At 41.4% G+C, this 17,482-nt stretch overlaps 1 protein-coding gene across 1 annotated transcript in view; it reads left to right on the top strand.

Moving 5' to 3' along the window:
* LOC137174924 (alpha-1,6-mannosylglycoprotein 6-beta-N-acetylglucosaminyltransferase B-like) overlaps positions 1–17,482 on the top strand; it is a 121,641-nt gene that overhangs the window by 43,065 nt on the left and 61,094 nt on the right. The window contains exons 4-7 of the mRNA XM_067580467.1: positions 9,631–9,740; positions 11,839–11,915; positions 13,568–13,747; positions 16,617–16,781. Of these exons, the coding sequence (XP_067436568.1) occupies positions 9,631–9,740; positions 11,839–11,915; positions 13,568–13,747; positions 16,617–16,781 (532 nt within the window). The remainder of the gene's footprint in view (positions 1–9,630; positions 9,741–11,838; positions 11,916–13,567; positions 13,748–16,616; positions 16,782–17,482) is intronic.

Consider the following 17,482-nt stretch of genomic DNA (forward strand, 5'->3'; position numbering starts at 1 on the left):
TCAAAGCAGCAGAAGCCAAGATATCCTGTCTTTTAGTCTCTAGTAGGAGTCAAGCTCTTTAAACACGAGATCCCACATTTCCCATAATGCAACTCTGCCATCAGACCTGCCCTGACTGGTAAATGCCCACATCTTTTCAAACTCTACATCCCCAGTTTGTGATAGGCTTGTAGTAAGACTTTCTGTTAACTAGTTGGAGTCACCAAGCCAAAGTTTGTTTTTTACAAAATAATCCTGATGATGTCATTGGGATTATTTTCTCAAACTTTTTAAAGCTCCCTCTAGAAACACAGATGACATTATACAACACAGGCTCAGTAAGACTCCTCAAAATAAGTAAATTGAACTTCCAGCCAGTTTTCATTCCAAGGTTGTCAAATTACTGCCGCTTTGTCACGCCCCTCGGCATCTGATACCAAAATATAAGGCACCCTTTGGTGTCTGTATAACGATGCACCAGGCTTTCAACTAACTCAAATGTAAACCTATCCATGGCAAAACTGCTCCTGCCATCCATTCACTCCAATATTAACCCGACCATGTGTCAGAATGCAGTGAGAACCCAAGTGCAAATGAGAGGCAGGACGTCTCAGTAGATTTATTCCCTTGGCAAAACAAAAAACACTTCAGCCAACAAAGCTATCAAACTAAGTCACTGGGTGACCGTCAAACTATGGCACAGAAAATAACAAACAGGACTAAGATAACACTTCTGTGATAGCTGCTCACATATGAAAGCAGATTTCGGGATTCAGCAACTAGAACACACTAACAGCTCCAGCAGCAGGATCAGCACCTTGGAGAGCGCCGTGGCACATCGTCCTGATGCTGCTGAGCAATAAGGAGCTACTGGAGGAAGTATTTTCCTCACTGTCACTTCTCAAGTTAAGGTTTTCTTTTAATGCAATCTTCAATATTTCTCAACACAAAAACACAAAATGTCCTTGATCACTCAACAATACGATAGGTTAATGTTATGGCCATCATTTTAATTATTTCTCCTTCGATTCTGATTAGGAGAAATAATGAAGGCTACATTACCCATGATCCTTAGCCACTGACGAAGACAGTCTGCTTTGTTACCTGTGACAAAACCATAATTTATTTCAAGTTGATTAAGATTTTTTGTGTGTTCATGGAGTCTCTCCCTTCACACACACAAACACACAAACTTTGGTGAGCTTTATTGGATGAGGTGGCTCAATATTAATTGAGGAAGACTCTACATTTTAAGAATGATATAAATTCTTGAATATATTAAGAATATTAAATATATATTAAATATCCTCTGCCACATATTCTTGGAAATATAAAGTTTGTGTGTGTGTGTGCGAAGGTGGTGGGACTCCATGAACCAGTTGCACACTAAGATCTTAATCAGTTTGGAATAAATTCAGTAATTAAGAGTAAATAGTAGATATAATAGTAAATAAAAGTTTTGTAACGTAATGCAAAGCGGACTGTTTTTGTCTCCATAGCAACACTGGCCTTCCAGTGAGTTATCAAGGACGCTTTCATGAGATATCATTCAAAGAAAACCTTAACATGGGAACTGACAGTGAGGAAAATACTTAGAGGCAGCAGGTCCAGATCCAGTCACTGCCAGTCATTCTAACAAAGATTTTTTTAAACATGTTTGATATTTGTGACTCACACTGGTGACTGATGACATCAGTCGTATGTCAAAACGAGGGAGACGTACCAGTAAATAGATAAAAGAGAGAGGGGAAATGTGAGAGAGCACTGGACAACTGAAATGCAGGAAAGGCTGATTGAGCTGTGAAGACAAAGAGCTACACAGCCAACCAGAACCTAAACCAAGTTAGTCTCATTTGATGAAGTTCACTCACCCTCCAATTCTCTTGTACACTGTACAGTTCAAAATACCCACGACTGTCCAACCAGGATCTCACCCACACTCTGCAATTTTTTCTTTCTTTTTTAGCCTTTTTAGCACAAGCTGCTCTGTATATTAACCATGGATGTATCAGTACAAGCAGCTGGTTGCCTCCATGTTTGTTTTGGTACAAAACATACGATAATTGTATTTTTATTCATGGGGTTTGTGGGGTCGTCTCCCACCAGAAGTCAAATCATTACAGAGCAGCGATTCAGCGTGTTGTCTGTGTGATTACTTAGATTTAAGGTTTGTGCTTCTTCCCGACTGTTAAAGACTAAAAAGTCAGTGCCAGTTGGTTTAAACAATCTTTGAACTGTCCAGTCTTTGCAGAGCTTCAGTTAGTAAATGTACAGTATAACATGCAAACAGGATATCAGCACAACAATTCAAGAGCAATCTTTGTTTGTAGTAACGGATTAAGAACACAAATAAAAGAGTTAGCAAATGATATATAATCATGTAACATCAAATAATATTCAAAAGGCAACTGAGATATTAATATTAGATTAGAATGGTAATTTTATACAATGTATCATTGTAATTGTGAATGGAAAAATTGCTGACTTGAGAATACACACAGTTTTGTGACGGTTACTTCTTCTTTAGTATATATCTATACAGTATATAGACATGAAATACTATAATGACACCATCATATTTAAGAGATAACACTCATTGTCATTCATAAAGTAGTACCTCACCCCTCTCTACTGTAGTCATGACTTCTATCTTCTCTCATCTTCATTTTCATTTTTCTTCCCTCACACGGTCGCTTGTGGAAATTGCTGCCCATTACCACAAAATCACTGCTCCAAACAGACAAGTCCTGTATGACCTTGCTGCTGCCGCTGCTTTTATCAAACTGCTCCCTTCTTTGCCCCGTTAGTACCAAAACATCCAATTTGTCTTTTCTATCTAACATTCTGTTCATTCCGACTCCTTTCATTTTCAAATAGCCTGACTAAACTCAGTGCAGTGGGAGTGATGTGATACACGCTGACAGAAATCCCCTCACTTCTTCAAACCTTGTTAAATGATCCTGGATAAGTGTTCAGGTTCAGATCTGCACGGAGGCACTAGAGCGGAAGGATGGAACGATTAATACGCTCTGGCGTCTGTGTTAACTACAATCAATGTCTAGTAATGGGCTGTTTAATGTGGAGGAAGCTGGCCACGACTGGAGAGAAGTTCCCCGCAAAGGGTGTTACTCTGGTCAGGGACTGCAGTACATGCATGTTTTACTGTAACAGAAATCAATTCCCAGTTATTGCCTTGGAGGGGGTAGTTTGCATGGCAGAGGTTACTGCCAGGGTGTAATTAGGGTCAAACACATAAAATCAATGTTGCATGACTATCCTGTTTTAAATATGGTTAGTGAACAGTGAACAATCTGCCCCTGACCATCACTAGATGTCATGCCAGCCTTCAACTTGAGTGGTTTGATGGTATATAGTGTCTCTCTAGATTAGCTGACTATATGTAGTTTAAAACGAATGTAACAATTTAAAGGACATAATTATAATTATTCAGTTACAAAGGGCACAACAGATATTAACACATTATTAGTTATCATTATCTCATTATCAGTTAAACACACTTGCAAGCATTCACACTTTTTTGAAGATGTCAACTTACAGTGATCTTACTAGTGAAAGTAGCTTAATTTTCACATTCGATATGTTGCTGTGGATGCAGAGTCGGTCTTGTGGGTGTAAAAGAAAATATAGCAGGCATCATCAAAATAGCATTATCCCAGGGTTTAGGCGGAGCGCCTGAGTGGCGCAGAGGGAAAAAGCGCTCGGCCACCAATTTAGAGACCTCAGGGTTAATCCCCCCCCCCCCCCCCCCCGCAGCAGTGCCTTTGGCCTGGCTGGTCGCCCCATCGGACTGGTGTTCAACCTGTCAGCCATATTTGTAATTGATGTGTTTGCAATAATGATTTAGATTTAGATTTTTATGTCATGTAGTCAACCCTGAAGGAAAATAACAATCAGCTGTGTGATAATGTGATGTGTAAAAGGGAAAATATTACATACTGTGATGAGGCTGCAACAACTCCAACACTGACTACATGATGAAAGTTCAAAACAACATGAATAATTGTTTTAGTTGTAGTAGAATCTGAAAAAGAATATGAAACCCAAACATCATTCAGCAAACCAAAGAAAACTTTTTGCTCATACGCATTTCTACCAGCCTACATGAAGTTCACCTTGTTTTATTTAATTCCTACAAGAGTTCTTCTTGAAAAGTACACAAAATCATAACACACAGCAAAAACAAAAAGAAAAAAAAAGAATCCATTTTATTTGGATTTTATTGTAAGTACAGCTAGAGATGCATCGATCCGTCTTTTTCAGTCCCGTTACCGATACCTGGGCTTTAGGTATCGGCCCATAACGAGTACTGATCCAATACTAGTGTTTAATTAATAAGCTGTAAGCCTCACTGTGTGGAAGAGACTGATGTATAAGGCAAAATCAGGCTTAAACATTGCTTTCCTAACATTGTAAAACAAAATGTAACAAATAAATACAAAGATATAAATTTACTGTCTCCGATACCAGACTGACCCAGTCCAGCTGTTTGAGTCAGTATGGGACCGATATCTGACATCAGTATTGGTAACGCTGCGTCTCTAAGTACAGCGTTGTTCAGTTTGAACTGAATTGATCTTCGGAGTAAAGTGGGTAGCTGGAGTGAAAGTTTTGAATCAGGAAGCAGAATGAAAAGAATATTGATCGAGGAGACCGCGGTGGTCTCGCACAAAAACACACACACACAATTCTCTTCTTGATGATGTTCCTTTGATGGCTGAAGAAGGAGAATAATATACGTTTAACGTGTAACTGCATCATGCATGTGTGTGTGTGTCTATGTATTAGTTCACTTGTTAAAACCAGTCTGGGCATGAGACCAGGGCACACACCCCTGCTGAGCACTACAGGATTAATGGCCACACACACACACACACACACACACACACACACACACACACACTGTCACAACAGAGATGGCGTAATTCTCTTTTCAGTCTGGTTATTTTCATTCCATCACTAGTTTCCTCTCCCTTCCAGCCTCTATCTGCCTCTGTCTCTCACTCTATCTTCTCTTCTCTCTCTCTCTCTATCCCTCCTTATTATATTTTTTTCCCTTACTACTCTTTCTCTTCCTCGTGCACTCACACACATAAACAGAGTGAGATAGTGTGTGAGAAAGGTAGTTGAGTGACGTGGTAAAGTGTGATTTTTGCCGGCGGGGGGGGGAGAGGAGCAAATGGGAAGAGAGAGCTTTATAAAAACATATCCCAGATCCAGGCCAGTCAGGCACGCATTCACAGAAAGACACACACACACACACACACACACACACGTTTGCTTAGCTCACTTTTGGGGACATTACTTTAGCTCCTTTTACACAGCCTGTGCGAGGCGGGAATGCTGCGCTTATATTCCGGCCTTTGTCCCCAATTAGACAATTTGAAATTTGTCCCCAAAATTAGCCTATGACAGACACACACACACACACACACACAAACACACACGCTGGGTAGGAGTCTCATCTCCGTGTGAGCTTCATTGGTGCTGACACACTCCCGTGTAGCAGCGAATGGGACTTGATGTCTGAGGCCCCAGCCTGCGATTCGCCCACAGGGCAGCCATTCGTTAGAGCAGAAAACGGAGGGAAAATAACAAGAGAGGGAGGGAAGGGAGGGGAGGGAGGGAGGCAGAGGGACAGCAAAGAGCCTGAGAAAATAAGAGAGGTAGACGAAGGAGGGGGAAAAGGATGTGGAGTTGATTCACTCCGTTTTACCGCACGGCGGACGAGAGGGGAGATTGGTAAGTCTCCCCTTAGGCGTACGCTCTCTGAAGATCACTGCTCTGGCTGGGCTTTACCTATTTCTCCACCCTTAAGCACCCATCTAAGCTCCGTCTGTAACAACCTTTATCCCAGGAGGCCTTCTTTTCCGAAGCACTCAAGTCAATGTCATAGCTTTGCTGGAAGTAGACGACAAAGGAGACACTTAGATTCTGATTTCAATCGCTCTATGTATAGATCAGTTAGAGAAATAAACAAGCTCACTTTCTACACCGCTGTATAAAACACTGAGAGAGTGAGTGAGTGGGTTCCTGTGTGCATTCATGCATGTGTGTTGGCATTTGTGCATGTGTGAAAATTAGCAGTGGAAGAGAGTGTGGTGTGTTTTAACATTATGACATGAGGTGAGCATGCACCCAAATAAAATGACATCAACTAAACACACAAACACACATGTTGACACCTTGTCAGGAGCGTTTCTTGCCCTGAACAGCTTTAGTTGATGTGGTGCTGCCAGAACTGTCCTCTTCCCTTAAGATGATGAGCTCATTAGAGAGAGAGGAAGGGAGAGAGAGAAATAAGTAGAATATGAGAACAGGTTTTCATTCGTATCCTTAGAAACGCTATCGTCCATCATCGCTTCGGTCTCAGTTTCTTCTTTTCAGAGTGTTCTACTTCCTCTTGGCATCCACCAGTGGATTTCCTCTCGTCTCTTCTTCTCCCTACTATATTCCACCCATTTTGTCTTCTCTTTGCTCTTCCGCATTTGTGTTTTGTTTCCCTGGTTTGTAAAAGAGCCAACTGTCTACATTCATCAAAAAGGAGGAGGCTTTATTTCGAGTAGCATGCAACTGTGGGCCATCAAATATGTAGATCTTCCTTGTATTCTTTGATCATAATCATCATTTAATGTTTCACTCAAAGTGTTTTGTCGGTTTCCTCTGGAAGGCACAGAGGACCTCTTTATTTTATCCTTTTTTCTTTCTTGACATAAATATCCCCGGTGGTACTCTTGGTCTGTTTGCTGTGGATGCTTGATCTCCTTCCCTTTATTTTCTGCCTGCTTTTATGCTGTTTTCAACTCAACATTCCCCATATCTGTGTTTCTCTGTCATTTTTTTTCTTGCCCTCTGGAGCACTTTCCCTTCCTTAGTCTTTTATCAGTTTTAGACTTTCCCTCTATGTTCCTCTCCATTTCTCCTTCTCTCTGTATCCATGTCTAGGGATGAGTCCACAGCGTAGCAAACACTAGAGGTGAGATTAGAAGGTCAAATCTCACGGAGGCCAATTTGCAGTGTCGCAGACACAAACCCCCCAAAGAGAGCTTTACAGTAACATGGGTTATGTGTTCTCCCAGCTTAAGGGAAGATTTTGTCTTGCAGGCCAAACACATTGCACTTTTATAGGTTTGCTAACATGGTAGCTGTAATCCTCTACAGAGAATCCTCTGAGAACTAATGTTAATTTTAATATAGTTTTATAGCCTCATATAATACTGGCTCTTATATCACAATATAAAGTAATAACTTTCATTACTTATATGCTGTATTTGTCTCACTTGCATGCAATTAAAGTATAATTGGTAATGTCATGTGCTTTTATTGAGATAGCTTTGTTTCAGGGTGCTTTCACACTGAGCATGTTTGTATTTACACTGGAGAGTTTTCCTCAATGCCATTTATTCCTCCAAATAAACACACAAACATTGTTCTTCCAAGACACCTGTGGTGCAAATTGAGAGAATTGTCCTGAAAAAACGATCAAATGACCCCATATTATAAGAGTCTATAGGCAAAACTACACTACTACAACTACCTCATATGAAAATTAGAGGTCAATTACGGAGAACATGGGATGGTTTGCAGCGTCAGGGGTTCTAAGGTCATGTTACCCTGCAAGAGGACAGTGGATTGACACTTGTGGTTGAGAATGAGTCACTACCTCGAGTGAAGAAGGTCTTGTTCACAAGTGAGATTGGTGTTGCATCAGCAGTAATGCAGATGTTATTCTGGATTGTCTTAGTGAAGAGGGAGCTGAACCTGAAGTTTATCGCTCCATCTACCCTCACATTTGTGTTCTTTAGGTAATGATGGAAAGACTGAGATCACACATACAAGCTACCAGAATGATATTCCCTCAAGGATGGCAGGACTCCCCCTTAGCGATGGTGTTAAGAGCTTAGACATCTGGAAGGAAAGTAAAACCACTGCTTCTTTGAATTAAAAGGAGTCAGTAAAGGTGGTTCGGGCATCTGAATCTAAAGCCTCCTGGATACCTTTCCTTGGAGGTATTCCAGGCACATCCAGCCGAGAGGAGACCTATTGGCAGACCCGGACCACACTGGAGAGTATCCCATTTGACCTGGGGAACGCCTTGGGATCCCCCCCTGGAAGAGCTGGAGGACATGACTAGGGAGAAGGATGTATGGGTTAGCTTGCTTATCCTGCTGCCAGCGTGACCTGGGCATGAATGGAATTATGGCAAACGGAGCTGAGAAGTATATAATCCTTAGCTGAAGACGCAGAGACTGGAAATAAATTCCTCTTTTGAGTCTCTATCTAGTATCTAGAAGTATCTAGTAAAACGAGCTATTTACTGGTTTATGCTACCAGTACTACAAGATACATGTCATATCATATGTGATTTTTGTTCAAAGTTAAAGTTTTCTTGTGGGATTAGACAAACAAACCATCTAAATTCTCCATGTGATTTTGATTTTAAAAAGTTCATGAGAGGATAGCCCTCTCAATGTGCACCATGCAGACTAACACACAGAGCTACTGCACTATACTGTATTTAAAAGCTTTATCTTATGCGACAAAAATACAGCACATCACTTCCTAATTTCACATTTCAGCACATTTTTACATTTTGGAGACAGCTGTTGGCCCTGAAATATACACGCACTAGAGAATAATGGCTTCTCTGTGGTAGTGAACATATTAAAGAGGACGCAAACACACTTAGCAATGCTTACAAGTGACACTTACAAAGCTCTTAATGGAGCGTGGAGACAGCCTGTGACTTTGATGGCTGCCTACTTTTTTTTTTTTGCTTACACTTTGTAAAGCAACAAAGGCACTTCCCTCGCATAATCCCTAGGTGCTGATTTTTTTTTAAGTTCATTTTCATGCAGCTGCTGTTGGCGTTCGGTTAGCTAAGCAGCTTTGCATTCCATTCTCTGCACACACACAATCAATAACTCTTATCATCATCAATGATGATGTGTTATTATGCTGCATTTAAGCCCCTGGCTTTAATGAGGGTTAATACCATCTGCTGATTAGACAATATACATAGAGACAGGAAGACGTGTGCACGCACGATGCACACTGAAATCAAGTCATTTAAATGGACATAATGGGCACAGCAGTATGTGTGGGTATGCAGGCTTGGCTTTGTGTGATGTGCAACCATGCAGTCAGATACACAAACAGATGCAAACACACACACACAGTTCCCACACATCTTATTATGTGAATGGGAAGTCTCTCACCCCATAGAGGAAGTGGTATTAACAGTGCAGGTCCTTTTCTATTTCACGCTCCAACCAAGTGTCTACCAATTTGCATCTCCCACTAACACTTCTACATCTGTTGAGATGTAAAAAGGGAGGGAGAGGAAGCTAGAAAAAGACAGGCGAGGGAGAGGAGCGGGGAGAGAAGAGTGAGACGGGGAAAAAAACGGGAGAGGAAATATTTTTTGGAGTTTTGGGTGCCGAGTGTGTGTGTGTGAGCGTGGGAGGAGGAGGAGGAGGAGGGGTTCCGCCTTGATGCAGAGGTGTATGTTTCTTGTCCATGTTTTAAATTGAGTTTACATTGTGTGACAGCAGTGTGAGGCTACATCACCTGTCACTGTCACATGCCTTTTTAATGTGTGTGTTCTTCACCCTGTTTTTTTTGTGTGTGCAGGTTTCAACCGGCTGGTTTGGTGGAGAGAATCCAGGCTATAGCCCAGAACGTCTCCAACATGGCAATCAGGGTAGAGCAGATACTGCAAAACAGCATGGTGCAAGGAAAAGGTACAGTACTAATCGTCATCATCATCATCATCATCACTATCAAATTCTCCATTCTCCTTAAACCCATTCAAAAGAAGCGTAACTCCTCAGTGACGTTGAAGTTGAAGCGCAGCTGGACTCACGCACAGCTGTCAGCTTGTGTTGGAACTTCAATTGCTGTTGTTACTTTCAACAGAATACGAAACAGATCCACACACAAACACACACACACACACAAACACACACACACAGTAAAAGTGACACTCACAGTTAGAGACTTGTGTAAATGGGGGATATCTAGCTGATTTTCCCACTGACACAAATCCCTTCTGACACATTGCCAAAATACAAAGATGATTGTTTCAGTTTGACATCATCTCCACAAAAACACAAAGCCAGGAAGTCAAATCCAGGAAGAATTTAGTTTTAGTTAGATAGTGGATAGATTCTCTTACATTTTCTTTTTAGTAAAGTAAGATAACAGGAGAGATAAATGTGAGCTTGCTCGTCAAGTCGCTGTATATCTCATCTTTGTTTTATTTGTTTTCATCCAGTTCTGTTTCTCTTGTCTGTCTCTTGCACATGTTCATCAAAACTAAAATAATACAGAGCATGTAACAGTTCTCTACACACACATAATCCAGATTTTTTCCCTCTTATTGTCCTCTCTCACTTTTTCTCTTGAGGGTAATTGCCCAACTCTTTACATGAGGATAAATGAGCATTACATCTCCTTTTGTTTTTCCCGATGAATCTGCAGGGGCGACGGCACATGCCAAAACGAAAACGCTGCTGCTTACTTTAATCACAGATGAACTGAAACACTGCCAGTAGACTTTATTATCATAGTGGCAGTTTATTTATCTCATGGTCAGGCTTGTGTGAGAGGAAAAGACAGGAGGAAAAAAAAAGGACGTGATTAGAATTTCCTTCCCCTCAAGCACCGACGAGGCTTTTTATGTTCTATCTTGCAGGGACAGGAGTCAAGTTTTTATCTAGTTAGTTGACCACATTTTCAATTGTTGCTACAGTGGCTGTTATTCTAATCATATTTGTAGGCAGTGTGTATCTCAGCGTGTGTGTGTGTGTGTGTGTGTGTGTGTGTGTGTGTTTTGCAGTCAATGGAGAGAAGCCCTGGGGAAGACTTATGTGGAGAAATATCTCTTTTTCATTAGGCAAATGGAAACAGACGGAATAAAGAGAGAAGGCAAAATTCTCGGTCCACAGAGAGAGAAAGCGGGAGAGAAAAAAGGGGGGGATTTGAAAGACAGGAAAACAATGAGAGCTGCATCGCTTCCCTTCTTGGACGATATTGCTCAAACTCACTTTTTCTCTCTCTCTCTCTCTCTCTCTCTCTCTCTCTCTCTCTCTCTCTCTCTCTTTCCCTCTCTCTCTCTCTCTGTCACTGACTTCCATTCTTTTTCCTCACATCAGCAGCACAGAGGCAGTTAACTAAGTCAGTGGAGCAATTAATGCAGTGAGTGCAGCCTAAATGAGCAGATGTACTTGCTAGCGTAACCCTAGGTTGGCAGCAGTGGGAGACAGGCTGTGCAGCTTTGTCAGGCCCCCGTGAATAGTGTGCACAGCGGTGGGGCGGATACGGTGCGATGTTGCAAAGGGGAACCACAGGGATTTATGGGCACCGGCACCGCATACGGCATACGCTGGAACCGATGACGTTAAGGGAGAAAGAGTATGTTGTTGTTATCACGAGCGAGCCTGCGGGTCAAACCAATTCATGTCTGCATTCATTTTGAGGAAAATGAATTGATTAGAAGAAATAAAATTTTAATTTGAGAGAGGCTTTAACATGCACCATGTGCTGTTAAATGAGCTGATAGGTCGTATTACGCCGGCTGATTGCTATTGGAATTGTTATCTTCAGCGGAGAATAAATATTCACATTAAAGCCACAGAGCTTATAGACTAACGAAGCAGCAGGGATTGTGGGTAAATCCAAAACCTGCGAGTTGTACTTACAAGAAGCACCTATGGATTCATCATTTACAGCTTGATATTTAAAAATTGAGATTGGATCCTTTCACTGAGAGGTATCCAGCCAACAAAATATTTATGGTTTATAACTAAAAGGTCAAATTTCCTTACTGTGTCTTTTCAGCAGTGAGAGATGGGACATCGAGCCAGTGTGAAGTACCCAGAGACCCCCGCTTTCCAGAGTGTCCCGGAAAAGTAGATGTGAGTGTCAATCTCTTCTTTTTATTTGACTGGAATTATTTTGGTGGAATATGGTTTCTAACCTTTTTCGCGCAGCGGACTCTTTTTATACTGACAGCATTTTTATAGATTGGCCAAAGGGTGGAGACAGGGGTGATCAAGGGTGTCTTGATTCAATATAACACAAATGTTAGGTTGTTGTGGTAGAAAGAGGTGGACGACAGAGGAATCAGATGGTCGAGACACAGGTGTCAGATGGGGAATATCGGCTCAGAAACAACGTAGACGGGAAAATTCCAACATTACAGAACGTCACATGCCTTCTCATACTGAAGACAGGCTGTGTGTGTGTGTGTGTATGTGTTCGTGTTGCGTGACAAGTCTCATCCTGTTTTGGCATCGGTACAGGTCACTGTGACCTGGCACTCATTCCAGGTCACAGTTGCCTGGCCCTCTTTCTCCCACAAGGTCTTTAATCTTACCTAACCTTAACCTTACTTACTCAAAAAAAACCCAAACAACTTAAGCTTTCCCAAATTCTCAACTTTTATTTACTGACTAGTGAGGAGAGTGTGTGGAGAAGGTGAAAGGAGTACTTTGAAGGGCTGATGGATGAAGAAAATGAGAGCGAGAGAGAAGGTTGGATGATTTGGGGATCGTGAATCAGGAAGTGCGGTGGATTAGCAAAGATGAAGTGAGGGCAGCTATGACGAGGATGAAGAGTAGAAAGGTGGTTGGTTCAGATGACATACCTGTGTGGAGGCATGGAGATGTTTCAGAGAGATGGCAGTGGAGTTCATAACTAGATTGTTTAACACAATCCTGGAAAGTGAGAGGATGCCTGAGGAGTGGAGAAGAAGTGTACTGGTACCCATTTTCAAGAAGGAGTTGCATCGTGTCTTCGTGGATCTAGAGAAAGCAACAGGGTGCCGAGAGAGGAGGAGTCGGGAGTGGCAGAGAAGTATGTAAGAGCGTTGCAGGATATGTATGAGGACATTGTGACAGCGGTGTGCGGTTGGAGTGACGGATGGGTTCAAGGTGGAGGTGGGATTACATCAAGGATCGGTTCTGAGCCATTTCTTGCTTGCGATGGTGATAGACAGGATGACGGACGAGATCAGGCAGGAGTCTCCGCCGACTATGACGCTCGCGGATGACATCATGATCTTTGGTGAGAGTATGGAGCAGGTGGAGGTATACAGTGGAGAGAAGAGGAACGAAAGTCAGCGGGAGTGAGACGGAATATATGTGCATGAATGGGAGGGAGGACAGCGGGATGGTGAGGATGCGATGAGTAGAGGTGGTGAAAGGTGGATGAGTTTAAATACTCGGAGTCACGGGGAGTGTTGAGGAGTAGTGAGACCGGCTATGTGGTATGGTTTGGAGGCGAAAAGACAGGAGGCGGAGCTGGAGGAGGAAGAGTTGAAGATGCTAAGAATTTCATTGGGAATGACGAGGATGGACGGGATTAGAAATTAGTATATCAGGGGGACAGCTCAGGTTGGACGGTTTGTAGACAAAGCGAGAGATGTGAGATTCAGATGGTTTGGACATGTGTAGAGGAGAGATGCTGGTTATATCTGGTAATTCCTTCTCACCTGCTGTTTTTAGGTGTTCATTTGTGTTGATATCATTTTCAATGTGAACGTATTTGCACTCTGTAAATCCTCCAGTGGATGCGCGCACGCTGGACGTCGGACCCTTGCTATGCCTTCTACGGTGTCGACGGTTCAGACTGCTCCTTCCTCATCTACCTGAGTGAGGTGGAGTGGTTCTGCCCCCCGCTGACCTGGAGGAACCACAGCAGCCCCCCAACTCAGCATGCCCAACAGCCAAAGACCCCCAAGAGACAGGTGAGTGAAAGAATATACACAAACACGCACACAGTGAGAACAGTTAGTTAGTGAAGACTGCTGAGAGATGCACGGATTTAAACCCACAAGTAATGATGCTTCCTCTCGAGGAAGAGCAGGACTCCGCTCGAAACCAGTGTGTTAATTCACCCCACGGCAGTGTATTGATGCAACAGTAACAACTTAACCCACATGATACTCAGTGGTATTAACTTGGATCAGAATAAATGTAGTCATTTTTTTATGAAGTAGAATCTGCTACCTGCTGCTCTGTGAACAGAATCATGCTCTCTCCATTTACGAACATTACTTTCACTGGCACATTCTTTCTCAGTCACAAACTTTACCTATGACACAGAGTTTAAACTGTAAGAGCGAAAACAAGTTAGCTTGTCTTTTTACAAACCCCACATACTGTAAAAAAAATAGCCATTGAAACAGTCTTGTTAACTCAGACATTCCTTGTGCGTACAGTTCATCAAGGCCATGTGGAAATACTACACTAGTACAAATTAAAGGGGAATCAAGTCAACAGTGCCTTTAGAAATTCATAAAACACTGTCAAGGTAGGAATGAAGGCCAAAGAATGCAGCTGATTTTTAGGAGAAGCCTTTGCTACAAATCACCCAGTTCACATTTTTCATTCAGCTGGCATTTATTGAAGAAAGATTGAGCTACTGTCCCCTTTTGGCCACTGAAGATGATTTATGGAAGCTGTATGATGTGGATTTCTTTCTAGTGTATTCAATGTATCCAGTGAGAAAAATGTAGAGGCATGTAGTAGGAGAAGAATTCTTGATTTATATCTTATAACATGAATTAAACATGTTACCAATGTGTAGATACAGGCTCTTATTGTTAACCCTATATTGTTAAGTTTTTCTGAGCTGCTGACCCCGAAATAAAAGTCTATTGTGAAGTCAGTTACCTTACATGTTCATTGTTTGCTTCACTATTTGCTTCAATATTGAAATTACTAAGAAAATCTCACATTTTCAGTCCTGTAAAGTGTCAGAGTAAAGAAAAGATGCAGTTTTGTTTCACTTGGATGCTGGAATAGACAATTGTTTTGTAATAATTCCAGTTTTTAAGAACAAAAATCACCAAAAACATTTGTCTGTCTATTATTTGTCCCAAAGTGATGCCTTTGTATGTTCCGTTTCAGACAGCCTTTAATAACACCAAAGACAGACAGAAAATAAAGACAGTGATTAACAGCAGTCTTCAAGTTGTCAATCACCTATCGACAGAAGAGGGAGAGAAGAAGAGTGCAAACAGTAGTTCAGCTCAGAAGATGCTGAGCGTGAGCAGTCTGCCCTCATTACTTCATAATAGTTAACTTTCAACTGACCCTGTTCACTCTCGACTAATTAAAACACGCCTGATCCCCCTCGTCATTATTCTCCATTTTTCCTCAACACTGACTTTGAGGTCAGCGTGCAGTAATTTGTGCCTTAATTTCTCGCACACAAATTAATACACACATTAATACAAACATTTTTAATAGTCTATTAATTTATCAAGATATCGTCTAGACGCGGATTTATTTATGGGTTGGGTAGTGATAGTCTTCCCTCGGAAACTCTGAAATTCTCTATTCTTTACAGGCAACATGGACTGATTTCAATCACAAGCCAATGAAGATGTCAACATAGTAACATTAACTACAATGTTCCTCACGTTGGTGGCAAAGTGCAGTTGAAAGTGTCCTCTGAGGCCGAGACTATGCAGTGATAATAAGGCGAGAGTTACAGCTTGTTCAGCCTTTTACTGTGTTCGTTTGGGCGCACAAAGCAGTCATGAATGTTTAAACTAGTTCTCAAAGTGATGTGTGTGCATTATATCTGCACGTGTACGATTTCACTCTCACGCTTTACACTGTATTTGTGGCATCAGGGAGATTTTTCAGAAGGTAAAGCAGAGTGTCAGTGTAAATGAAGACCGATATCTCCATCTTCTCCTGGAACCCCAATGACTCAGCTGTAGATTACATTCTTCCTGTATCTTACTCTTAAACAGGGCTGAGCCAAGGTTGTTCTCAGAGGAGAAAATGCTTTATTGTTTGTAGCATTAGTTGGAAAACACGCTGCATGCTGTTTTGTAGTAAAACAAATGGTAAAGTGAAGGTTTTCATAGGACCCTATTTTTCTTGAAAGATAAGCTTTGACAAGGCAAATGTCACAGTAAAATGGTTTATTCTTTAAAAAATCTACCAGTAAATGTTTTCCTGCATTTGCAGAAGATACAGATGTACCATCAAATCCAAAATAAATACATATTTTCATGAACAGGTTACATTAGCTGATCCTCTTAAATCTAAAGATGACATATTTCTCTTTCATATATTTTCTTACTCGCTTTCAGTTACTTTGCAGACCAGTATGTTTCAGCAGTATTCAAGCCAATAAAATACAGTCTACAGCCATGCTGGTGGTTCAGTGAGGTTATCATGCTCATTAAAAAAAAAAAAACCCAAACAGTAACATAGATAAACCAAACTACTGGACTTTATGATGGCTCCAGTTCACAAAGTTCATGAAGACCATGAATATCTGTACCAAATGACTGTACTTGGTAATCCATCCAACAGTTGTCAAGACATTTCACTCTGAATGTTCGCAACCTGCTAGTAGCACTAGACTAGTCAGGGATCACAAAGGTCAGTAGGGTTTGTCCACTGGGCACCATGGATATCATATGGTACTTGTTGAGATATTTCAGTCTTCAATGTTTCAAGTGTTGGACTGATCGAACGACCAACGTCGCCATCCTTAGAGCCGTTCTGCTAGCATGAGTAACACCTATATTGCGGTCAAATGACTGCAGTACTCTTTCCACTTAATTTCCACCTTATCCATCCTCTTCCCAGGCTGCTTTCCGCACAGACCTCTCTGTACTGTTGGACCAGGTTGGAACAGGAAAGGAGTCCCTCAGCTTCATGAAGCGCCGAATCCACCGCCTTGCAAAGCAGTGGGCAACCGCTGCTAACCGCCTGGATACCAAACTGGAGCAACGATGGAGGGACCAGAAGAAGGTAAGAGGGAGGGAGAGATGAAGACGAAAGGATGATGCATGATTGAGGGTCTTGAGTAAGAATGGAATTGATCAAGTCTATATTTTTTTTACTGTAAAAATGTTTTTATGTCTAAATGAAAAGTGCAGCTGAGAAAAACTTGACAATAACAACGGGAGCAAAAGCTTAAATAGTGTGAAGAATGTTACAATACACAAAAATGCTAAACAGTGGTCATGTATTTGAAACAATACAAGGTTAAAACCTAGTATATGGCTGGGCCGTGTATGAAATAGGGGTGTAACAAAATTGTGTATACAGAATTGATGGTTCAGTATGTACCTTGGTTTTGGGGTCATAGTTCAGTGCATTTTTCAGTACAACAGAAAAAAAAGAAAGGTATAAAATAACATTTTGGTCTTTTATTTTTTTTACAATGGCTCATTGGCTTTAACTATTACTGAAACAGTTTAGTTGCTGCAGTGGAAAAGGAAAACAACCTTTCTGTTTCTTGATTTATTGTCTAACTGTATATAATATAGTTGAAACTAGTTCCACCTCCAGCAACTACAACAGTAACATGCTGCTCTAACACTGATGCTTCAATATTATTAATCTAATGATGTCATATATAATAATATATCAGTCAGATGGACCAAACCACCACTTTACCTCCATACTTTTTAACTAGATTTTTCTCTCTCAGAACTGGTCCTTACAAT

The sequence above is a fragment of the Thunnus thynnus genome, chromosome 3, assembly GCF_963924715.1.
Source record: "Thunnus thynnus chromosome 3, fThuThy2.1, whole genome shotgun sequence".
Classification (NCBI taxonomy): domain Eukaryota; kingdom Metazoa; phylum Chordata; class Actinopteri; order Scombriformes; family Scombridae; genus Thunnus; species Thunnus thynnus.